The 25,826-nt window shown below is 47.5% G+C and overlaps 1 protein-coding gene across 1 annotated transcript; it reads left to right on the top strand.

The window, feature by feature from the left end:
• The first annotated feature begins 5,039 nt into the window (after window positions 1-5,039).
• On the top strand, window positions 5,040-18,046 carry LOC119456933 (uncharacterized). Its single transcript, XM_049668643.1, has 4 exons — window positions 5,040-5,262; window positions 9,708-10,143; window positions 14,259-14,531; window positions 17,590-18,046. The coding sequence occupies exons 1-4, from the start codon at window positions 5,078-5,080 to the stop codon at window positions 17,749-17,751; spliced, it is 1,056 nt and encodes a 351-aa protein (XP_049524600.1). The 5' UTR covers window positions 5,040-5,077; the 3' UTR covers window positions 17,752-18,046.
• The last annotated feature ends 7,780 nt before the right edge of the window (window positions 18,047-25,826 follow it).

Raw genomic sequence — 25,826 nt, 5'->3', positions numbered from 1 at the left:
TGTAGATCTGCTTCGCGGAGGTGTACGCCCCAATTCAGGCGAACTGTATCTGGACTCCATTGAAATCCTAGCAGAACTGGTCGCGGGCAGGAACAGCAGGCTTAATCTTGTTCTTCTTCGCCGTCTTCTTCTTTCTCCTTGCTCGCGCGATTTTCAAATTTTCGTCGCCTTCCACGAACGTGATGATTTATTTATTTATTTATTTATTTATTTATTTATTTATTTATTTATTTATTTATTTATTTATTTATTTATTTATTTATTTATTTATTTATTTATTTATTTATTTATTTATTTTCACATACTGCCAATCCTATACAGGATCATCACCGGAGGGGCATGTACAAGAATAGTATACAAGAATAGGTATATGATAGTAACAGCACAAGAAAAACGAAACATGTCAAAGGAATGAAACTAATAATTATATTTCAAAGCAAGTTGAACAAAATTTAACCGACACAAAATTCATTGTCTATGCAATCCTGCAACCCTTTCAAAAATAAATCTTAAAGTTGTAAGTTTAGTGACAGAAGGGTCCAAGCTGTTCCACTCTCTAGTAGCAAGAGGAAGAAATGAGTACCTAAGAATGAGAATGATAATGATGAAGATGACACCAGTAAATGGGACATACCTACAACAGCGGATTAGTCAAGAAGTGTGGGGAGGTATCCGACGGGCGAGGAGGCCATTCTCCTCGCGAAAGGTAAAAAGGCATAAAAGAGCGCCACCGGGGGATACCGTCTCTATTTGGCGTCCCTACCTCGAACCTGCCGGAACGGATTTTACCCGCTGCAACCCGTGAATGACCTCGCTTGCGTGACTATCACAAACAATGAGACAAGCCGTTTTATTACTTATTATACCGAGTGGATTTCCCTCTGCAAGTGTGCCTTATTGCTCGCAGCAAGAAACGTTGTTGAGTTGACCCGCTCGTTGCATTATTCGCCCGAACCCTACGTAGCTGCGATTGCACGCGCTACGGGTTGAGGAGTGCGACGGAACGACTGTGTGTGGCTAGATCCGGAGCTTGCCTTCAGCCCTAGCCTCACGCAGAGCGTACCCCCACAACTCAGAGCGGCACATACTCAGTGGTACATATGCCATAACTTGAGTTGGCATGAAATAGGTTCATTGAAGAGTGGCATGTATAAGCAGTGGCGCATACCTATAGTGACCTACTAAGTTGATCCGACTAGATCCGACGGGTTGGCTTTGAACCGGGTTCCGTCAGCACATCAGCCCGATTCTCTACACATTAGACCATAGACTAAGCGGTGACCCAAGTTGGCCCAAAAGCGGTTACATGCGGAACGTACCGACAGACGTGCCGAAAACTGGGTGAAGTTCCCGAATAATTCTATTCGCATTAATAATATGATTTACTCAACGCGTCGGGATTACCATAAAAACTGCAGTCTAGAAATGTTCTGTTGATGCCACACAAGAAATGGGGCTTGTAGGCTACGTCTAAACGTAGACGATGCAGGGGCGTGTCGAATGTGCGATAAATTATTTGGTTCCGTGAGACCCGTAGGAATTGACCTTAGGATTTGCCAAGTAAAGACTTTGCTGGTTCATATCAAAACATATAACCTTTTAAAGTTTCTGCCACAGGCTGCAAGGAACATTCTTGGTGTCTGATAAGGAAGACGTTACGGGAGTGAGGGTACTTAATTCGTCTGATTTGTCTGCCATCCGAATTCCTGCGATATCCACGTCTCTCGGTAGCCATTGAATACTTACCTGACCACCAATAGACTGACCAGAAAGCAAGAAGCTGACCAGCAAGAGGATCAGAGGTTCAATGTTTTCGTGATTTTGTGACCATTCAGTGATCTACATGATAGTAAAAATCGTTTATTACTTCTAAATGACGTTTCTAATAGAAAGCGTTAGGTAAAGAAAGCTTCGCTTTAACATAGAAATAAAGGGAGCTGGCTCCGGAACCAGCGCCATTGTTCAAGAAAATCGTTGCTGCATTCATATTTATTTAGCTTTTCCTTCCCTTGCTTTTATAAATATAACCAAAATAGCGCTTGCCCAATGCAAGTTCCATTTCACTGAGGAACAGCCAACTAACTTATGGCCACGCCCCAATTCAGTTATAACTAGAAAGAAAAGAAAAGCGAGAGAGCGTTGCCTTATCATCATCATCAATCAAACCAAACCAAATCGACAGAAGAAGAAGAAAGCACCGTATCCAGGCTTCGGCTGGTATTTCCAAGGACCTACATCTACAGCTACGTCTACTTGGCGCGTTGGAGCCAAAACCCCTGGCCTACTACGCGCACGCAGGGACTGATTCCTCTTTAAAGTAAGCAAAATAACGATCTGTAGAACGATGGCAAGCTTAGACCTGCCGACAAAACCAGAAGCGGTTGACTGCGACGGAAAAAACGACGATGTGTCCCAACAGCCCGCTTCGCCGTCGCCTCGCGGCTCACAACGTGAAAGGGATCGCAATCGGGCAGGAAAGGCCAAGTCGCGTCACTGTCAGGAAGGCCGGCGGCGCAAACGGACAGACGGAGGGTCCACCCGCAGGTCACCTCGACCAGGCGACCGAAGTGCGAACAAAAAGGTGCTCCTTACGACAGGCAAGGTGAATAAGAAGGCAGACGCAAACGTTAGTGCCAAGTCTAGTGGCGAATCCAAACCAACGGGGACGAAGATGCCCCGGAGCAGTCCGAGCAGCCCGAGTAGTCTAGGCCATGCTGATCATAGCCTCCCGGTGCTCGCCGCTGCACCTGCCGTGCGCGCATCGGAGAGGGATGAAGTGCCGGAGCACAGCAAAAAGTCTGCTGATGTCGCTCAGAAGACGACGCCGACTGCAAAGGAACCCGACTCATTCGGACCTTCAAACCTGGCCGGACACACCAGTGCTGCAGAAACGGACGTTGAACGCGGCCACGGCTTACGGGTGTCGAACTCGGGAACGACACTACCAATCGAAACACCGCAATACGATACGTCGCCCGTACCGAACGAAGCGGTGGAAGCAGCTGTGAACAGACGAGAAAATTACGGGAAGGTGCATCAAGACAGCTTCAGCAGGCATTCCGCAGTGCCAGTGGACGCTGTGCTCGCTCCGTCGGGGCCAAAGCGGAGCACGGAAAAGCTCATTCCATCGACGACACCGACGGGGACACCAAGCCTCAGTGCCATCCTCTCCGGTCGTTATCCGGTCGCAGGAGAAACGGCTCACGCGCCTCCGGAAACGCTGGCTGACTCGGCGGAGTCCGAGGGCCGAACTCCGTGGCGAGGACGAATTATGAGGATTATTAAGAACGAAAGCGTCGAGGGGGGCCGCGCCTCCAGCAGCCCCAAGCACGTTCCCGCGTTGACCAACGTCAAGTCCAGGTATTCTGGGACGGCGGATTATCAAGGTGCGAGCAACAGTCAACTTGCACCGTTTTAGAACTAGCTTATGACATAAGGACCGACGAGTGTTGAGCATTTTCACGATGCTACATGCTTCCTTGCACCGCCATAAACACTTGTGCTAACATTTAATGTGCTTCTGTATTACTACCTGTCCATTACTGTAATGAATTGAAATAATGGACAGATAATATAAAAGCACGTGAGCTGCTAGCAACTTGCAGGTGCACATGGAGGTACATCGAAACACTTATAAACTAGAAAATTCGAACACGAATTCGATTGGTGCGTCTATTTATGCCGATCGAAAGGACTTGCGGGAATCGAAATAGGAGGTTCCCCTTCATCCACAGATTTTAGTGGTTTTCTCCTGCACCCCTGCTTACACCCTGAAAAAAGTTGAGTCACTTAAGCATACGCTAAAGAGGATGAAGGCGAAAGCCTGCGCTTTCGCGAGACATTAATTAAATTACTTGACATTCTCATTCGAACGCGTTGTTACTTCCTATTACTTGTTTTCTCCCGCCAAAGGTCGTGCGTTCGAGTGTCCTAATTAACTCTACCATAAACGTTCCTTAACTTCACTCTAAACACCAAATGTCTTGGGTTCGACTCCCACCAAAAGTTGATGGTTCGACTCCCACCAAACGTCGTGGGTTCGAGTACCCTAATTAACTGTCCCTTAATTAACTTCGCCCTAATAAACACTAAAGGTCGAGGGTTCGAATCCCGCCAAAGCTAGGTCATGGGTTCGAGTACCTTAATTAACAATACCTTAATTAACTTTGCCTTAAGTAACACTAAAGGTCGTGGGTTTGACCTTCCATGGTGGCACCATCAATTTCGTTGCCATTGAATTTTGGTGCCATAACACCGGACGGTCAAATTTTCGACCCATGAGCCATCTACAGCTTTCGCCTTAATCAGAGCACTTTAAATATGTTGCTCGATTTCCCTCCTCTTTGCCCGCAGTGACGCTGCGTAGACTGCGCATGGGCCTATTCGCCAACGAGCGAGACGAACCCTCCGGTCCGAGTCCAGCGCGGCGAGCCCTGATCCTGGTGCCACTTGCGGCGCTCATGATCGCGCTGGCACTAGTGCTCTTGGGGCGCAAAAATCGCATTGTCCACAGGTTGAGCTCCGTGTACATGCACGTGAGTGAGCGGTTAACCAATGGTTCTACCCTTATCTTGATTGCGTGCCTTTGTAAACCATAGATCACTTTGGGGCCGGTATGGTCAGGGCCGTCCTAAGTGATGGCGGCGGTGGATGTAACGGCCAGTTTTCCACCACAGAGCCGTCTGACGAAGTAGTGACTGCCTTCAGTGGTAATTATCCCAAAGCCTTGTCGCCACCTTCCTCCAATAGCCTAATTCTGACGACACTGAAAGTGTGCGATTCTTTCAAAACTGTCCCTTTAGTATACCGAAAATCTGAATCTCTTTCACATCTTCAGTTCATGAATGACAAGAGCTGTCGAATATTTTTAGAGGTTCTGTGGCCTGCGTTGAAGGGCCAAATTGAACTTTCTGCCCTGCGCTGAAATTTACGGGTTTGCTGACAATGGCCTTGGCACACTATTCACCCAGATTCTTCTTGAGTATGAAATGTGACACTATGTCCCCTGCTACCCGTGGTGCAGGATGAGAGCGGCGTGTGCTCGACCGAGGCTTGCCACCGCGTGGTGGCGTTCGCGATGGAAAACACGGACACGGCGTTCGACCCATGCGTGGACTTCCACCGACACGCCTGCGGACGGTGGTTCGCCGGGAGTACTGCGCGCCGAAGCTATGTCGACGAGAACCGTGCCAACTTCAGCGCAGCTGCGCACGGGGCCCTGACACAGCTTCTACTCAGGCCGCAGCCCGGCGGCGGCGACATGTGAGCTGGCTTACATGCATTACTGCCTGAATGGCGTTCTCCGCAAGCTGCCATTTTGTACTTTCTTGACTGAGAGGGAGACATATTTGCTCGATAACACTGAAATTTGGGCGCAAAACGCAACGGGACAGGCACTGGTCTGTCCCGTTGCTTCTTTCATTCTTGTCCGTGTCATTTTCGCGCTGTGTTATCTAAGATGAAGCTACACATATTTGCGTTAAATTCGCATGCGATTTCCTTAGATGAGAAACCAAACAGAGCAATATGAGGAAAGGGAAGACAAACATGCAAAAGCACGCAGGGGAACGTCTATTACGTACATTAACAGAAACATGAAGAGCTTAAAAATATCGCGAAGATCTGCGCAACCTTTATCAACTACACATCATAGACGGTAAGCAGTTACCAGTATTCCATTTAAGTTTCTTTCACCTGATATCTGATCTACAACTGTATGCATCTGGTCTCAAGGCGCGGCGCCGAAACTTGACCGCCAGGCTACACTATACTGCTCTATAGACGAGAAAACGATCGCCTGAAGGCGCTGCTGCGCCTCCTGACAGCGCCCCCAATGTGGAAATTTCAAGGAGCGCGGTCGCTCCGCGGTGCAGTCTCCGCTTTGTTTACATTGTTTCGCCCGCGCTTTCCTTCGCTGCTCGTGCTCACGGCGCTCCCTTTTCGACGGCGGCAGATCGCCTGCTTGCTGAGCAGCGATGCAAAGACTGCAGTGCGATTTCAAGACGGTTGCCGACGCCAACAGTTTTTTTATATATTTATATAGTTTTTTATATAGCCAGCAAAGACTGGCTCAAGATATAATTATCTTGAGCCAGTCTTTGCCGATCGCGAGTGAAGGAACCGTATACAATCAATTAAATTCGTAGGTTTTACGTGCCAAAAGCAAAATATCGTTATGAGGCACGCTGTAATGGAGGGTCTCAGGAATAAAGTGCACAAAAATCAAAGTACATGGCAAGAACTGTATTATTGCATTTCGCCCCCATCGAAACGCGGCCGCCGTGGCCGGGAATCGAGCTCGCGTCGTCGAGCTTAGCGGCGCTACACGTATACGCATTTACCGCTAAGCTAACACGGCGGATTTCACTGTACGATTCAACTACGCGACACGTCTAAACAAACGGCCATGCGCTAAATACAGGCACATTACTATTGCCTTTTTATCGAGCGACCGTGATATTGCACGCGAATGCGAAAGAACGTGACTTACTTGACTCGACGCACTGCAGTTATCCATGCTTGTCGTCTGTCCTCATCGTACCACCTCTCCGGAATTCTGTAGAACTTCACGGACGGCTTTCGACTTTTCGAGGCTGTTGTGGCAATCAACAACACAGCAGTATTGCGTGCCACCTTTCCTGGTTGATGAGGTCGCGCTCGCCGTCACAAAAACAACGCACGCGATCGCTCGCGCCGTAGAGAACACAGGCGCGCGCTGGCCCGGCGGCGACCTTCGACACTTCCATCCTTCCGCCAGGGGAGTGGGCTGCGCTGGTGCCGCGCGGGCAAACTTTAGGTTGCCTCGTCTATAGGAGCCTGTCTGATGACACAAATATAATTTTAGAGCGCAGCTCATAGGCACCCGTTCCGGCGGCGAGCGTCGGGGTCGTACCTCGTAACTGAGCGAACGAGCACAGCGAAAGATGAGAGTGAACGCGGAGCGCAGCGGGCAATGAAAGACGGCGAGAACGAAGATGGCGCGAGGAGGAACTCGGAGGAGGAGGATGCAGCAGAACCATGAGGCGGGACTTTGGCGACGAAGGCTACGAGATGGCGCCAGAGTAGCGCGCGTCATAAGGGTGCCTCGATGCACTCGCTCGCCTCCGCTCCGGTCGCGGGGGGGGGGGGGGGGGGGGGGGGGGGGGGGCACTCTACGCGTCGTCTGTTCACCAAAGCGCTGCATGAGCAGAGGTCTGTCTGCGGTGGCTGCTGTGAATCGCGCCCACGCGCCAACCATGGGCTGCGTCTCGCGATCTCCCGATTAGCGATGCAGTCGTGCCACACTTCGCTTCGGAACGTGCCGCATGAGGCAGGTTGTCCACGCCAGTCAATATATCGCGAAATGAAAACACGTATAGAGCTCTGCTGAAATTTCGCATTGGGGACTATCGTAACCGTCAGTGATTTTTTTTATTGTATGACAGCAGTGAGCGACGTCTGCCACATTAGTGTACGCACAGCGTAAAGTATAAACCACATGGAACGATCTTGCGCCCGACGGCGACAAGCGACGCGATGAAGATGATGAGCGGCGTCTACTCGTCGTCTACAAGTGGAACCCCACGCGAGCGACGACCTTGAGCGACGTCTTCCAGGTGTTGCCGGTACGACGGCAGCAAATAAGCGCCGAAACTTGCGTGACGCGCGCTCTAATAATGTAATTCAAATTGATTTGCTGTATAGAGCAGCATAAGATATTTCTGAAGGTCTTGCAGTACGTTTCTTTATCCTTGCACGTATTCAAATTTGGTCCCTTGCTCGTTCCGCTCGACAACCGGCAGTATTTGACTGATGTGCATCCTGTTCCGACTTCGGGCTATTGGCTAATCACTCATAACACTTCCGGACGACGAGCGACTAATTCTAGTTTTCCAGGACCGATCCGATCAAGCCACAAGAACGATCGATCTGTTCGCGCGACGGTCCGCTTCTTCCCTCTAAACCGTCGCTGTCGCGCGCTAGATCGCTCTCATGGGGATTGGGCTTAGCTGTTGCACACCGATCATTCACTGCAACTTATTGGGTTGGTTTCGCTTTGTTATTCGCGTTATCTGACGAAACGTGCTACCACGTCTGAACGCAAAAGAGATACTTCGTTTCCATTCTCTGCATCTTAGTGTATACTGTGCTATGATAACCAAGCAAATAAATATATTCGAAGTTAACTTTCAGTTTTCTCAATTTTCGTACCTGGCAGACGCACTACTTCTAAGCTAAACATTTTGGCATCGATCATAGTGTGAGACAAACATACTTGTGCTGTTTTCTCAGACTCTTATAGACAATATTTGTGACGTGCTCGCAAAAGTCGACATCGGAATATTGCTGCAAGTTTCCATATTTGCTTGTTCGTTTTTTTTGTTTTTGTTGTTTGCTGTTTTTATTTTTTATTTTTAGAGCACGTAGCTAGGGCCGGTATCTATAGAATATTCGAACGCCAAATTCTGTTTGTGACATCTATAATGCATTGCAGTGAGCGCTGGCAAATCGTTAAAAGCGTATAATACATATATACACATAGTAAGCGATGTCTAAAATTACGTGGTGTTGTTTCTCTTGAAATGTGCTTCTGCATGTGGGGATTAGCTAGACTCATATGTTAGAAAGAATTGAAATTCGCATGAGTTCGTATTAATTGATAGTGAAACAGCTCACAGGAAACACACCGCTTGCCCCTGTAGTTTCTCGTAAATAGTGTTTCGCGTGCGCTGCTCAGATATGATATTTAGGGTTTCATGATTATTTTTTACATAAATAAAACAACACAATTGAGTCAAAAGACGATGGAAGCTGGAAGTGATCATATATTTATAAAACAGCGCCAGGAACGCGGACATCGAAAAGAAAGAACTAGTGCCATTCTGTAAATTCAATCCAAGTGGATACGCCTTGCAATCTCGTCAGCTACAATTCGTAAATTGCAATATGTGTCGTAACGTAAGTAATAAGTTAATTAGTGAATTATCTTCATTAGTTGAAGATGTGTTCCGATTTCTCGTCCAAGCAATGGCCGCATCTCTGAATAATGCAGCTCAAAGACTAGAGTTATATCTGCAACAGGGGATTTTAAAAAAATTCCGGAAATTTTTTAAAATTATCATCCCGCGTATAGTGGCGGCTTGAACTCTGCCAATGGACGTGCACATACATATCTACACAGGCCTAATTTACCGTACACAATTCTTATACATAGTGTATTTTAAAGATCCTAGAAATCTTGGACAAAGTATCGAATACGAGAGCTTGAACATGATTCAGTAAAACAGCCAAGAAGCGATTTCATGATGCGCTTATATTCATTGGGTAATTACAGCGACAAGACGAAAGTAAAGTCACTTTTGAGCAGTCTCTACACCTGAAGGGAATATAATCCGCCATATCGGAGTCGTAATATGAAAGTATTGCAATTATGCCCAGGCTATGGTATGATGCGATGTGGTGATAGTAAGGTTGCAGTAAGTAGCAACCTTGAATACGAGTTTGGCACTACACTACCACGTAAACGAAACTTCATCGCGCTGTAAGAAGTCGGACAATTGTCCGATTTCTTTCTGTGCGATGACGCTATGTTTACGTAGTATTTCAGGGTCAAATGGCTCTTGTTAACTTCTTTAGCCTATTCAAGGTGAAATCGGGTACGGCCCGAAAGTAGAACTGTTATACGAAACTACTACATGAAGTAATAACGCCTGTCTGCGGTTACGCAGACCGCACGACGACGTCGGAATGGCTCGCTTCTACGCCAGCTGTCTTGCTTACGCCCGGAAACGTCCGATAACCCGTGTCCCAGACTTACTGGAGCGCATGAGTCTCAACAAGAGCTCTTGGACCGACTTCACGAGCTCGCAGCAGCTTTTCGACCACGTCCTGGCCGCCAATTTTCGCACGGGTCTCGCCGGACTGGTTCGGGTGAGCAAGGACGAAAGTGCGGCGAACGGGCTTCTGGTCGTGGACGTCGGTGAGAGCCTTCAGTCCACGCTAGGTGACCACACCGCTTGGTTCCTGAGCATGACACTGCGCGAACTCGACTGGCCCAAGAACCGCTCGCTGATTGCCGCTCTGCAGAGTCTGGACGCCAGAGTTGAGAGGGCGAGGAGCCAAGTCAACGACTCTTTGCCGCTCGACGCCACGAGCGTCGGAGAGGTGCGTTGTTAGTAGAGAGAGAGAGAGAGATATAAGTTTAATGATGCGAAATGCAGAGAGGTCGGCCTGAGGTAAATTCCTCTAGCCAGCTACTCTGCGTTGGGGGAAGGGGAAGAGGGAAAAAAAAGGGAAGAAAAGAGGGAAGAAAAAAAAAGAGGGAAGACGCTCTTGCACGTACCTAGGGCAGTCACAAAGCACATGACCTATAGTCTCTTTGACATTGCACAATTCACAGTCTGGAGACTCGGTGCGTCGCATGAGGTGTACGTATCCGCGCGTAAACGCTACCCCCAGCCTTAGTCTGTGCAGAAGACTGGCACAGCTGCGTTGAATTTTCGGTGGTAGCCTAAATTTCATGGTAGGGTCCAATCTCTGCAGTCGTCTGTGTCGATTATCCGGATTGTCCCAGTGCTTTTCCGTTGATTTTCGGATGACACTGGAGAGAAGGCAGTTGGCGTCCGCTCTTGAAAAAGGAATCGCAAGCATTGACTCTGGTTCTTCCAGTGCTTTCTTCGCTTCGGCATCAGCCAATTCGTTGCCGTGTATACCACAGTGACTGGGAATCCACTGAAATGTGATGTGGTGGCCGTTTTCTTGCGCTAAAGTGTATAGCTCGGCAGTTTGAAGAGCCAACACTCTGTAAGCGCTTTCTTTCAACACCAGTCTAAGTAGTTGCAGAGCCGACTTTGCGTCACTGAAGACTGTCCATACTTGAGGAGGCTGTTGCAGAATATATCGAACGGCCTCTCTGATTGCCACTAGTTCCGTAGATGTTGTAGTCGCCTTGTTACACAGACGAAACCGTCGAATGACTTCATGCGCAGGCACGACGAAAGCCGCACCAGACGCATACGACGAGACCGATCCGTCTGTATACACATTCACCGAGGAGTCATATTCTTTCGAGATATATTCAAGTGTTAAATGTCTGAGGCCGACGGTAGGTATTCGCGATTTTTTAGAAATTCCGGGAATAGATAGACGCACCCGTATTTTGGACATTACCCATGGGGGCATACGTGGAAGGTCAGCAGGGGCAAAGTATGATGGTAAGGCAGATTCTTGGCATTTAATGGCTCTTGAAAATGTGGAGTCTGGCCGTATGTCGGGAAGTGTCGATAAGGGGTGGCATCCATGACGGCACAGTAGTCGCAGGAATACTCGAAGAGGTTCGCATCGTAGATAGACAGGTAAAGGGGTGACGCGAGCCTCCTCAATTGTTCCGTAGGTTGAGGTGCAACGTGGAACACCGAGACATGTTTTCAGCATCTGTGCCTGGGCACTTTCCAGCGTACGCAAACATGACCGGCTCATACCTGATAAAACTGGCAGGCTATACCGAATGTAGCCGACGTAGAGAGCCTGGTACAGCCGGAGTAGCGAATGCTCAGATGGGCCCCACTTCATACCGGCCAAAAAGCGAAAAACTTGAGCAAGCCCAGTTAATTTTTTCTTTAACATTGCCACATGCTTTGACCATGAAACACCGCGGTCAATGACAACGCCGAGGTAGGTTGGAAGCGTTGTTAGTAAATCTTCGTATAAGGTCCCAGCTAGCATGTCGATGGCTAAATTATGGTATGCTGCGGTCGTAGTTTCGTAAGAAATACGGCCACAGCACAGCCACTAAGGTCCCTAGATAAAACAATCCAGGGGCCTTACACAGCACAGCATTGCAGAGTTTCAAAGATCGATCGGAGGAAAGAAGCAATCATTCACGTGGTTCATGAATATGTCTGTCGGCATCTTCATAATAGATAATTCCCTTTCGCGCCTGCAACCCTAATGCAGTATGAATCAAGAGGAAGCTTTAGGTGGGGCCCAACTTCGACGTCGCCTTTTCAAATACATGTAAAACGCAGAAACGCTTTTCTGATGTAACCACTGGGCCGATTTTAATGAAATTTGTTTAACTTGAGAGAGAGAGTTAAATTCTAGTGACTTTTGGTAGTTGAATTTGTATTTAGGGCCTGAATTTTTTACTGGAATTTTAAAAATTGGATGGTTTGAAAAAAAAAAAAGAAAAGAAATGGAAGCACTAAGTCTACAAATTCGCAGCTGTGCATCTAGAACAGATGTCGCAGTTCTGTAACGTGCATTCATTAGAGCATTCAAAGCGGGCAAAATTGATATGTCAATTTATATCTTATGTGAATGTGTTACCTTGTTCACAAGCGTTTTGCAAAAAAAGTTCTACTGAGAAATTAGTGCTCCACTCGAGAGCCATATGTATATGATATCAATTTTCTCCGCTTTAGATGTGCTATTAAATGTGCAATTTACAGAATTGCGATATATTTCTTAATTGCTGAGTTATAGAGTTGTAAGACTGATAGATTCGTTTTCTGATAATTTGCGATTTTTGTCAACTTTTATTAAAACACTGACGACTAAATAAAAATTTCGCGACCAACAGTCACTAGATTTCAACGCTTTCTTTAAATGCAAAAAACTTCCTCAAATTTGGTGCAGTGGTTGCCTAGAAACACGATTTCCCCTTTCCCATGTATTTAGATAGGAGGCCCCGAGCTATAGCTTCCTTATAAGGACAAGAAACCGAACAGAGCATGCTCGGATAGTTGCTCGTCGTGCAGGTGAGATGGGACGTGGGTATATATACATATTTGTTTAGGGTATCAACAAAGCGCTCTGAAGAAAACGCGGATAATGGGCATCAACAGAACAAGCGCACAATTCTGTTGAAGGCGGCGCTTGCGCTTTATTGCATCCTGTTGCATTATTTGTTCTCATAGAAGCGTCAACGCAGTGCGGTTTTCCAATAGGAAACTTCAAAGCTTTGCTCAACAGGATGGAAGGCCAAATATAGAGAGGGCGAGTGAGCGTTCGTAATGTTGTAGCCTCTGTGGTGGTAGTGGTACTACTACTACTACTACTACTACTACTACTACTACTACTACTACTACTACTACTACTACTACTACTACTACTACTACTGCTACTACTACTACTACTGCTACTACTACTACTGCTACTACTGCTACTACTGCTATTGTTGCTGCTGCTGCTGCTGCTAGCATCATCATCTACCATACGGATTACATGGCCTGCCCAAATCCATTTCTTTCCCTTAATGTCAACTAGAATATCGGCTATCAGTTTGTTCCCTGATCGACACCGCTCTCTTCCGGCCTCGTAAGGCTACGTCTAACAATTTTCCTTCCATCGCTCTTTGCGCGGTCCTTAACCTGTTCTCGAGCTTCTGTTCTAGAAACCTAGAAGTTCCTGCCCCACATGATAACACGGGTAGAATGCAATGATTGTACACATTTCTCTTCAACGACAGTGGTAAGCCCCCAGTGAGGGTTGGGTAATGCCTGTCGTATGCGCTACAACCACTTTTTATTCTTTAAATGTCCTTCTCATCATCAGGGTCCTCTGTGAGTAATTGACCTAGATAAACGTATACTCCTGTAGAGACGCCAGAGGCTTACTGGCGATCCTGAATTCTTGTTCCCTTGCCAGGCTATTGAACATTATCGTTGCCTTCTGCATATAATTCTTTAACCCCACTCTTGCACTTTCTCGGTTAAAGTCCTCAATCATTTGTTGTAATTCGTCCCCCGGGTGACAGCGGTATGACTGAATGGTTACGGATCTGGTGTACTCTGTCGTCGTTGTCATAGAAGGAGCAGGATGGCCACATCTGGACAATTGCAGGGTAGTCGTGCAAGAGCAACAAAGCTTACGTGGTAATAGCGAATAATAAAAATGAATTCTCAGTAGAGATTTAGACGCCTCCATCTTTGTGACGCCTTGTCACTAGGAAATCTGGCATCAAAGTCAAGGGCGACATGTAGATAGAGCAATATTGTCTGCATTCCCCTCAGCCAGGTCACGTCCGCTAGTACATAGACTCACTCACTCACTCACTCACTCACTCACTCACTCACTCACTCACTCACTCACTCACTCACTCACTCACTCACTCTCTCTCTCTCTCTCTCTCACTCACTCACTCACTCTCTCTCTCTCTCTCACTCACTCACTCACTCACTCACTCACTCACTCACTCACTCACTCACTCACTCACTCACTCACTCACTCACTCACTCACTCACTCACTCACTCACTTCTTGCTTTCTGATCTATTCTAGAATGCAGCGTTTCTCGGTCTGGGTCTATCATGGGAGGACGCCCTGGAGCACGCCTTCTCCTCCGCGTCGAACGAATCAAGCAACCTAACGAATGCGGTCGTGAACATTGGGGCGGTGGATGCCCTAAAAGGCATGCTCGCCGCTCTTACCACTACGGACCTGCGAGTCGCGGGCCTTTACTCGTTGCTGCTGATGCTGGCGCAGGTGATGAGATACCCCTACTTGCTGGCGACCAACTACGCCGGATTTGAGGACGTCACGTTATGCTTACAGGTGCGAAGCGACAAAATGCGTTGCAACATTTGCCATGTGTCATTGCGCCCAGTGGGCCTGCAGTGAACACGAATGGGTTAGCGTGCAGTGTTATATATGCTACGTGCTTATTTTGTTCACGTGTATTTGGCTGGGTATGAAAAAGTAATTAAAGAGAATTCGAATAGCACAGGCTGCTGAAGGAAGCATTCGTCACAGAACATTAAACCACTTCGCAGCAGCAGTGTGTGCACGCGTAATTCAGGCAACTCTTATTTCTTGGGTCCATTTCGCGAGCGCAAGTTGCTCGTGTACTGTTTCTAAATACATCATATTTTTCAAGAAATCATGGAAGATCGTCGTACAAGCTTCCAAAGAAAAGTGACCTTCGCGGATTCGCGCACGCAAACCACGCACTAACAGACCACAGCGTAACTGCAGAAACACGCATCAATGCCTGCGGTTCGCTTCTGGTTAGGTCGGTGACGAAACATGACAGCAGAGATACGGAGTCGCAACTGCGGAGATGGAATGATTCCAGAATGATTTTACATTTTCAAACATCCGGAATGCAATGGAATGATAGCACCAGCCTGGCAAATAGAAGGGGAATGTAATGGAAGCCAGAGATTCCAGAATAGACTTGGAATGGGTGCATAGTTCCGAAGCTCTAACTGCTGATTTTAAGCGAGGCTACAAAACCGCTAAGCCTGGCAAATATACTAAACATAGACTTCGTCGATATTTTCTATTTCTCAATTTTTACTCAATGTGGCTCTTTCAGTTAGCACCTATTGGTGACTGCCCTTGTAGGGGTAATTATAAATATGATATTCTACACTTCTGATGATCTGGAAGCTCTTCTTCATTACAATTTTGAAATGAATTTAGAGACAGCAACGTTTATTTATAGTTAGCTCCTTAACGTTTTCCTAATCATATATGTTAGTTTACTTGTTAGTTTTAGGGAGCTCCTTAACATTGAGTTAAGGAGTGCAGTTGCCCAGAATTAGTTATTCGATTTAACAAGAGCATGATGGACCTAAGACAAAGCGAGGCATGGCCAAAAACGTCCATATTGCGAACTGTTGCACCCTGCGCCAGTGAACTGTGATTTGGAAAGCGCGCCATATTTTCTCGCTCGCGGTCGGTTATCCAGCCAGAAGGCGTGACAACAGGTGGTCAGATAGGTGTGCTGGAATATTGTGTCAGTTAATATGCCAGTAAATGTGAAAAGAAGGCAGCAGACTTCGGCGATTCCTTCGGATCTGAACTCAGTCATAGCAATAGCAGCATTCTGCTTGAAGGCCACCATCCTAATTTTGCTTGCCTGCTTCTTCCTCAAACAATTGCCCACTACGGTGGACATGGCGTAAGATTATTTTATATTTTGCTTTACTCGAATTGTTAATTATAAGCTACGTTAGAGGCCCTGAAAAATTAACAGGCCACAAAGCCTGTTTGTTCTTGTGCTAAAAACTATCACGTATCGTTGCTATAGGGCTTCAAAATTTCTTGCGTTGTGTACGAAAAGACCGGGACAGGAAAACAGGGACAACCGAAACGGTGCGCAATTTGTCCTTGTTTTCCTGTCCCTGTCTCTTCGTACATATCGCAAGAAGAAAAGTATGAACGGCCGCTGAGTAGCCCCTTTCATCGCCCTTTTAATCTAAGGCTGCAATTTATATTACTATTGGTCTTTTTTTTTTGTTTTTTGTTTTTTGTCGCTAGGCAAGCAAGCGGATAAGTATAGAAAGGGTTTAATTTACTGGAGTTGAAGGAATAAAATGAACCCGCTCAGCCGCTCCAGGAGCGTGAATGGCCCAACTCTCACCGTTCCGAGGAGTTAAATGGAGTGGAATTACGGAGATCTCGACTCTCCGGAATGAAGTGAAGATGGAGTGGAGGGGATCCACTCCACCACTCTGAAGGACACATCGCCGGTACCGTTCCTGAGCATCATTCGTTCGCTTGCAGCTTTGTCGGTAAAAGCCAGAGCTGCATGTTCATTTCTTTTTTGCTGTTTTGGTTGTAATTTACTGACCTGCCTGTAGGCCACTGGTGAGCACATGAGTGCCCAGTTCGCCTCATGGCTGGCGCATTCGCTGGAAGGAGGCGAGACACCGGCCTACCTGGACAAAATGGTGGCCGCGCTGAACCAGGCCATCGAAACGAGCACGTGGCTCCACGACAACCTTGCGTTGAACGTCGCCGATGTCCCGGATAGACTCATGGTCAAGACGGCAGGTAGTAATCGAGCCCTCCTTCACGCGCACAAAGAGCACTCGTAACTGCCCCGTTTTTCAGGCGCTTGTGCGAATACGCCCGTATTCTGCGTAGCATTTTCGAAAAACACGTATCCGCCGCCTGGTTGGTCCTGCCTATCACAATTATATATATATATATATATATATATATATATATATATAATGCACGTTGAGAAACACGCTTATTCCGACGTTTAGACCCGGGACCAGCCGTAACGCTAACATAAACTTGGGGTTTTTTCATTGTACATTGTCTCAAACATCTATGAGAAAGTGAGAGAATTGATATTGCATTGAGTCTAAAAGCTGGCAGTAGGCGTACGAAGCATTTGTAAGCCACAATTTAAAATAAGCAATATAAAAAAAGTATGAATACATGTTCAAACATCCCAAAAGATACGCTTGCATTGAGAAAGAAAGTAAGAACATGGAAGAAAACAAAAATCATGGCGCCGCTAAGCGACATTTGAAATAATAGGCGTGACTTAATTCCAACATATGAAGCACGAATAATTATTTAACACGCTTTACAAAAAGCACCAATATGTGCAGCATGCGACAACATATCAGTATACACGAAATATTAGTATTATTATTATATATATATATTGCCACACGGAGAACATTCTAGTACAATATTACTTTTATAAACACGCTTTGTCGCCAACTTGATGACACTGTCCCAAAACTTTAGTTCGAGCTATGACTTCTTCCTCTTCGTCCTCACACCTATCCCCCACGAGTTCTTTCTTTACATTCATATCAATTCAGCACGTAACCATAAATAATTATGTCCTTTCGTCCGCGAACAGGCAGTGTCATCAACGAAGGCTGCGTCGCGAACCCCACGGCGACCCAAGCGAAAGCGACCTACAGCGACGACTTCGTGGCCAACATCCTGCTGGCGCGCAAGACGGCCCCACCGACGTGCGTTCGCGCCGGCGGCGTTGCCGCGACTGTGCGGTCGCAGCTAGTAGGCCGCATCGAGCCCGACCCCGCCGGGGCTCTGGTGGCGCCTACCGCCGCGCTCACGCCAGACCTGCTCCACGCCGATGCCGGCGAGCCGAGCTTGGACTACTCGACGTTGGGCGTGATGCTGCTCATCGAGTGGGCGCACCTCGTCTCCGCGCGCAGGCCGGCGCTAAGAGCACGCCTGAGCGAATATGGCCAGTGCGTGCGCAGAGATGTCACCGACTTGCTCATGGTGAGTGAGCGCATGCGCTTGTCGCATCATCGAGGTGGCAAGGGTTGTTTAAAAATGGCTCTGGTTTGCCAATAACGGCAAGTGCCTCTTCGAAGCCGGTACAGTAAGCCCAGATCACAAGCGCCTGAAGATATAAAATTTTGCATCGTGCATCTCACTCGGCTCTTGTTTTTGCCCAGACGCGTACTGAGCTTTCACCTGTGTTCGAGGAGATGCGAGAACTCGCCGCCGATCTATGTCGGGAAGCGCTATGGAAGTTGACGATTTTAGTGGAACTCTAATGCTTTGACCGATCTAGATGATCTCCCCGGCGGCTGTTTGACATCTGACTTTAGTGCGAGACGAGACGACGAAAGTTATATTTTAAAGGAAGTGTTGACCACATGCCAGACTCTCGGTGTAAAACTGCCTTTATACGTTAACATTCCGACTGCACTGAAATGAAATGACATCCATGAGGGCGTTTTCTATACATCTGACAAACCTACTCCCTTCAATGGGGTGTGTTGCAAGAAGAGCAACTCTACTGAGCGTGTAAGGTTGCGATCCGGTTCTGAGGTTCGTGGTTTGGATTCAGGCGTCACACAGAGGGTCGCTTGCCTACGTCGCCGAAGCGCCTTAATGATGGAGCTGGCCTGCGCTACACCGGGGCGTCGCACTAAGCTGACTGAGCGATCCCACACCGTCGTCCGTCTCTATACACAAGGCAGGACCAGTGTGGTCACAGACTCACAACAAGCGTATAGGAGCTTCCAGTCGGGCTGGGTGTCCCGGTTGGTGCTTCGGGCGCTCAAAGGCAAGGAACCCCCGAAAGGGTTGGAGATAGAATTAATCTCTGGTTCCGGCCCACTCCGCAGTGGAGGGAAATGAGTTTGCCCACCAGCAGGCCCGAGCGCTATCACACCGAGCCGCAGCCGCGGAGAGGGAAGAGGCGGACGCAAAGAGCCAACCACTGGTCACGTACAAAGACATAGTGGCATATTACAGAAACGGCAGACAGAGTTTCTCCGAGCCACACCTCACGTTAACGAGGGAGCAGTAGACTACATATAGGCAGATCCAGACAGAGTCGTTTCCCCACCCCCGATTACTAAACCGCATGTACCCGAGCCAGTACGGGCAAGAATGCCCCGTGTGTCACGAGCCAGGTACACTGCAACACATGATTGCAGAATGTAAATTTAGCCAACAACACCCACCACTCCTCACCAGTCCTAACCCCAACATGATCCCCCTACCCATCCAACCCCTTAGAGAGCGATGGAAGATCTTGCTGTCCAGCCCCGCCCTGGAAGACCAGCTTTGGCTCGTAACCAGGGGCCAGGCGGCGAGAGCAGCATATGGATTCCCGTGAAGTGGGAACCACTTCCATCCGGCGCATGCGCTGAAAAGCTCGTGAAATAAAGTTTTTCATTCATTCATTCGCCGAGAGTTGCTTCTTGGTGAGGAGATGAGGTCGGGAGGTTGAAGGAAACGAATGGCTTTATTTTACACATTTACAACTCAATAGTGGCTCCATAAATAGGGGAGCCCACTCCTCTTACATGCCTGATCACACTACACGCTTGAGCACCACTCACAGCGCCGAAGATCAGCTTCTTAACCCCTCGTTTTCCCTAGGTAATCAAACATCTAATGCCTTAATCCAGCCAGTCGGGATGGTGGAACTATTCGCAGCACTCCGCCCATGATCGCACCACCTTGCTGGACTCCTGCGTCTCTGGTGTTGCACTTTGGCTCCCGCATACGACGCAACCACGAGGCAATTGGGAAGCTGGAGTCGACGCTGTTCCAACGGAAGTCGTTGACGTTGGTCCCCTTGCATCTTGCTGTCCGTGACGGTCAGGTCGTTACCGCTTGCACAGAATGCGGCGGTTGCTGTCACCTCGAATGGAGCTTCTTCGTTGAGCCGTCAATAGTCAGCGCCGGCCCCGTCGTCGTCTAGGCGCGCGTTGCTGAAGGGGTCTCTTCTATAGGAAACACACCAAGAATTTCCTTGCCGTTTTGAGATGCAACAGTAATGCGCAACTTTATAGCCTTATCAGCATCAGACTCACGAAAGTGCTGTTTGCACAGCCGCACCTTTTTGTGGGAACGAAATGTGCTCTTAAAAACTTAATTTCATTTACAAAGCAGTAACTTAAACTTCTCTCAAACTGTTAACAAAACTAAACAAATATATTAGGAACTACAGTTTTCAACACATACGTACCTTGATGTGCGGATGGGAACAACACAATTATTAGTTAGGGCCCGTGCACTTTGTTAAACTCATCGCTAAACTCTCGCTTTCCAAATGTACTCTGTTCACACTTATCCGTGCTGGTGAACAGCATATAATTTTTATTTTTAATTATCGTAAATGTCGGTATACATATAATGAAAGAAAAAAATGTAAACGGGGATACTGCCATAAACAGAGTAAAACGCACTGAAATCGCACAATATAGGAAAGTATGCCCTCCATCCACAGTTAACTGAAGTAAGTTTGTAGCATATGTGTTATGAATATAGCTACGCGCAATATATGTGCGTAACGATATATGCGAAATGCACCTAAGTTAAGGGGGTCCCAAAGACGTTTTATTGAGATAGCGATTATACGGACACTCTTGGTGCGTTTCTGACGTGCCCACGTGCGCCCATGTGCGGTGAGAATGAGCGGCCCGCGCATCGCGTGTTAGTGGTCACGTGATCTGCAACGGGTGCCAGGGAGAGCCGAGAAGGCTGGGGGCTTGGTACGTGCTTCCCGGGTGTCCAATATGTTGGAGGTCACGTGATCAAGCCCGCGCTGCCCCACGGACGTGTTGACGAGGAGAGCGTGCGTCTCTTCTCCAGCACAGCCCGAGACACCCTAGTCCCCATCCTGTCCTCTGGATCCGCCAGCGCCCTACCCTCTAACATTGCAAGGTTGGTCATAAGTTCATAACACGTACTGTAATGTTTCCTGCGTGCACCGGGCGCAGGCGGACAATGTGAGCGACGCAAGCCTTCGCACTATGGTGTTCCTTCCCTGGGCTCTGGACATGGCTCTGGCCGCTGCCACTTCTCAGTGGCGTATCGCCAGCAGAAGAGCCCGAGCCAAGGACGTGCCTTTCGTCGAGGACTCCGCCACCGAGAGGCTCAGGGTGCAACTTTTCTTCCGGCGCTTCTGCCAGACTACTTGCGGGGACAAGGAAGCTGCCAAAGTGTGCCTCTATGGCATGCTACGATCGAGCCAGTTCGCCCGTACCTTCCAGTGCACGTGGCCCGAGAAGGATGCCGACTGCTGATATATACGAGGGACTGTGTTCACTAGTGAACCGTGCCCGCACTGCAAGACCTTGTTGCGTAGCTTAATCGCTATTGCAGAAGAGGCAGTCGACTTTCGTTAGAGTACTTAAGCGATTGTAATTAAGGTGCCAAACGGGAGCTGATCGTCGTTTGCTTTTTCTCGCAGTAGTGCGGTGATTGTTAATATAAATATACGTTTCGCTTGCTCACCATGTGTTGCTTGGTGAGCTATCAAGTATACGAAAGTATGCAGGCTACGTATGTAGCGTGAAAAAATTCACCGACGATTACGGTACTCCCTAATGAGAAATTTGAGCGCAGCTCTATGCGTGATGTCATTTCAGTGATATATTGGCTGGCGCGGACAATCTGTCTCGTGCGGCACGTAGCAAACGGAACGAAGTGTGGCGCGACTGCCTCGCTAATCGGGAGATCGCGAGAGGGAGCGCGTGGGTGACGCATGGGCGCGCGTCACAGCAGCCGCCGCAGAAAGATCTCCCCTCATGCAGCGGTTTGTTTCCACATATGGTATCGGTGGAAGAGCTCGCCTCACGCCTTATCGATGGCGTCATTGGCGAACAGACGACGCGCGCTACTTTGGGGCATGCTGTAAGAACATTTAGGTGTTGACACTGCGCACGCGCGAGCGTCCAGATTATGTTCGGCTGCGCGCGGGCGCACCGAGTAGCTCTGCTGCGAGCCGATAGATGGCGCCGCGGTCAGCGGTCCCAGCATCACGAGAACACAGACAGGCAAAAAGTTCACAGTTGCCGCAGGATGAAATAGACAGAAAATGGGAAATATACCGCGGGAAAAAAAACCCATGGTTCAAATATTAGTTCAAGCAAAGATTAAAGGTGAAAGTAACGTTGGTTGTCAGAAATACGTGAAAAAAAGAAGGCCGCACCTAGACTATTTTGGAATCACATTAACGTATTAGGCAGGAAATTGGGAACAGTACAGCAACATATCCTTGACGAAGATGGAAATAAACTGGAAGGGGACGCGGCATTAAAGTATGTTCGAAAAATAACAGCCGAATCATTTCAGGGCAATGGCGAGGTGGTTTCTGAGGAAACAAAGAGAATGAACGAAAACCAGACGGAAAAGGAGTTGGTGCTGAGTAATTTCAACTGGAAAAAAGCTGAAGAGGAAATTCCTAAACGCACAGCCACATGTTTAGACGAGGTTCCCGTTAGACTGATTAATGAGCTAGGACCAAAAAGTAAGGAAGCTCTGTTGAAAGCAGTAGCAAAAAGCTTACAACATAGGCGAATACCAGACAGTTGGAGACAAAGTAGGACGAAATAATTTATAAAGGTAAGGAGGGGGGGGGGGGAATATAAAATTCACTCTTATCGATCCGCTGACTATTACATCGGTAATATACAGGTTAGCAATGTAGGCGATTAAATTGAAGCTGCAAGCATGGGAAGAGAATAATGGCATATTAGGAGAACTTAGAATGGTTTCAGAATCGGTAGGCGGCTGGATGATAACTTATTTGTCCTTATTCAGTGTATTGAAATATCCAGAAAAGAAAGGAGACTGCTATATGTGACTTTTCTAGACATTACCGGAGCGTATGACAACGTAGATCGCAGCATTTTGTGGAATATTCTAGAAGGGGAAAGTATAGGCAACGCTGTATACAGCTGTTGAGAGAGATTTACCTAGAAAATACTGTTAGCGTTGAATGGGAAGGGATGACGAGCGAGGATAAAGTTGATATCAAGAAGGGATTGAGACAGGGTTGCCCTTTATCCACGCTGCTGTTTATGATGTAGGTGGTAGGGATGGAAAGAGCGCTAGAAGGAATCAATATCGGGTTTAACCTCTCATACAAACAAGCCGGCACAATAGTTGAGCAGCACCTGCCAGGTTTATTTTATGCGGACGACATTGTGTTGCTTGCTAACAAGCAAAGTGATATGCAACGTCTGGCTGATATCTGTGGGGAAGAATGTGAGAAGTTAGGATTAAAATTTAGCGTTAATAAATCAGATGTTATGGTAGTCAATGGAAACTGTGAACAGACAGTGTTGATTCAGGGCCAGGAAATACCTCGGGTAAAAGAATACAAATACCTTGGTATATAGATAAACGAAGGCGATATATATCTGGAGACACAGGAGAACATAATAACAGCAAAATGGAAGAGAAATGAAGCCATAATGAAACACATAGCGCTATGGGGATACAATAGGTACGAGGTGCTCCGGGGTATGTGGAAAGGTGTAATGATTCCAGGGCTTACATTTGGAAATGCGCTTGTTTGCTTGAAGTCGGGGGTACAATCAGGACTCGATGGCAACCAAAGGTCAGTGGGACGCCTCGCGTTGGGCGCCCACGGGAAGACTAATAATGAAGCTGTGCAGGGTGATATGGGCTGGACAAATTTTGAAGCAAGGGAGGCTCAGAGTAAAATTTATTTTGAAGAATGACTGAGGAAAATGGAAGGAAGTAGTTGGGGTGCAAGAGTGTTCAGGTATTTGCGAGCTAACCTGGTTCAGGTATTTACACAGTGGTAATAACGATGATGCTTCTCTTTTTTTTTCGGTTGGGTTGGAGCAATGTTTCGGGAGATTTATGGCTGTGTTCGTACAATGGGTTAGATTGGTCGGGAGTTCGGGAGTCTCCCGGATAAAACGGGAGAGCTTGTAAGTATGAAATACGCACGTTCCTCCATTTGTGCCCACATACTTGCGTAAGTTGCGTTCTTTGGTGATGCTTCAATACCTGTCTTTCTTCTGTCAGCATTTCTTTCGAACCAAAATTTTCTTGATAATTATTATTAATCATGTAAACATATATAAACACCTCACAAGAAAAAGAAGCGGGCTAGCAACTGCCTCCTAAATGAGACACCACGCCCACGCGTTTAAAGAAGAGGGAGAGAAAAAGATAAAGAGAAGGTCGAGGAGATAAAGAAAAAAAAAAGTCGCAGTTTCACCCGAAAGGCGAAGCATGAATTGCGATAGTAAATTTACTAGTAGGTATGCGGAGTAAGGATAGTAGTTTTATGGGCTGCATATACTTGGACACATTCGCTTACTAACTGAATTAACAAGCACGGTCTCAGCGTGCTCAAGCAAACATGAATAGATCACACTCGATGACCGCAGACAACCACTGTCAAAACGCTGGCGTGGGCAAGAGTGGCGGGAGCAGTGACCGAAGGTTCGTGTGGCCTATCGCTTCAACGTAAACTGAGCGGCGAAAGCACAGCGCATACAAAGGTCAGAGCCGTGTGGAGATCGCTTTCAAGACTGCCCTCATCTACGAGAGATAATTGCCCTCATGTACGAGAAAATGTCACCCCTATGGCGCCTGCCACGTCCTGAGCTGTGCACGTCACAACTTGACACGAGGACAAACGCCGATCACGACAACCATATAATAAACCACGAGGGTTAGACGACCTGTCCTGTGGAGCTCTCCCCCCCCCCCCCCCCCCCCCTTCCTTGGACAATGAACCTGTATGCCGATTGCATCGGACAGACGCGGGAGGTTACTTAACGCCGTCCTGGCCCCCGTGTCAGGCAGCACCGCTCGGGACTCTGATCGAGTCACCATGTACCACGAAATGATGTACACACATTTTCTTATCTTGTTCTTGGTCCTTAGTGAAATAGTGCAACCCACTCTGGGGGATCGGCCATGAATCGGGTGGTGAAACGACTAGTCATTATCAATTTTTTAAGGAAGATGTGGTGAAATGCTCGTTTTATAATCACGATGCCCGCCTTCGTCGTAGTCTCCCGAGTCCTGCAGTGAAACCTACCTCAACCGGTCCAGTTTGTATCGACATCCTAGGGACCAAACATTTACTTTTCTTTTTCTGTGAACGAGAGTAAGCCAATTTTCGCATATCCGAATTCACGACCGCATTTTAGGACATCCAGAACGTCATATGCTTTTTTTTTATATTCGAAGCATTTCTTGGCGAACATTTGCCACTTCGACAGCATCTATCTATCTATCTATCTATCTATCTATCTATCTATCTATCTATCTATCTATCTATCTATCTATCTATCTATCTATCTATCTATCTATCTATCTATCTATCTATCTATCTATCTATCTATCTATCTATCTATCTATCTATCTATCTATCTATCTAGCCGCCTACGTCTTGGTGCTCTCCTGGTTGTTTCATTAACTTGGTATCTACCAAAATTGGCATAGTATGACAAGAGGGTATGGCGAACATAAATGATAGGCCATGGCATAAATGTCATGACATGTGTGTCATGTAGGTCATGAAACAGCCCCCTACGTGTTGGTGCTCTCATGGTCGTTTCGTTAACTTGGTATATAACTAGAATGGGTTCGGGCATGGGTACATGGGTACAAAGTGAAGGATAATAGTGAAACGATAGTGGTAAAATTCATAGTCATGAGCATGACTCAGCAAAAAAACTTGGAGTGCGCTTAAGCTTCGCCTTTAAGGGTGGAACGCGGTAGCGTTATTGGACGCCGTTGACGCCGACATCGTATTTTCTGCGACATGGGGCCCGATCAAAATTAGGAAAGGTACGGTTTTCAACATTCCCCTCAATGTTGCCT

This window comes from Dermacentor silvarum, chromosome 6, assembly GCF_013339745.2.
Source record: "Dermacentor silvarum isolate Dsil-2018 chromosome 6, BIME_Dsil_1.4, whole genome shotgun sequence".
Taxonomy (NCBI): Eukaryota; Metazoa; Arthropoda; class Arachnida; order Ixodida; family Ixodidae; genus Dermacentor; species Dermacentor silvarum.
This window is presented reverse-complemented; position numbering and strand designations above follow the sequence as displayed.

Excerpts from the sequence above, each read along its gene's own strand:
- LOC119456933 (XM_049668643.1), top strand. The coding sequence starts at position 5,078 with ATGGAAAACACGGACACGGCGTTCGACCCATGCGTGGACTTCCACCGA. Across the intron at positions 5,263-9,707 it reads CAGCCCGGCGGCGGCGACAT|ACCGCACGACGACGTCGGAA; the intron begins GTGAGCTGGCTT and ends GCGGTTACGCAG. Across the intron at positions 10,144-14,258 it reads ACGCCACGAGCGTCGGAGAG|AATGCAGCGTTTCTCGGTCT; the intron begins GTGCGTTGTTAG and ends GATCTATTCTAG.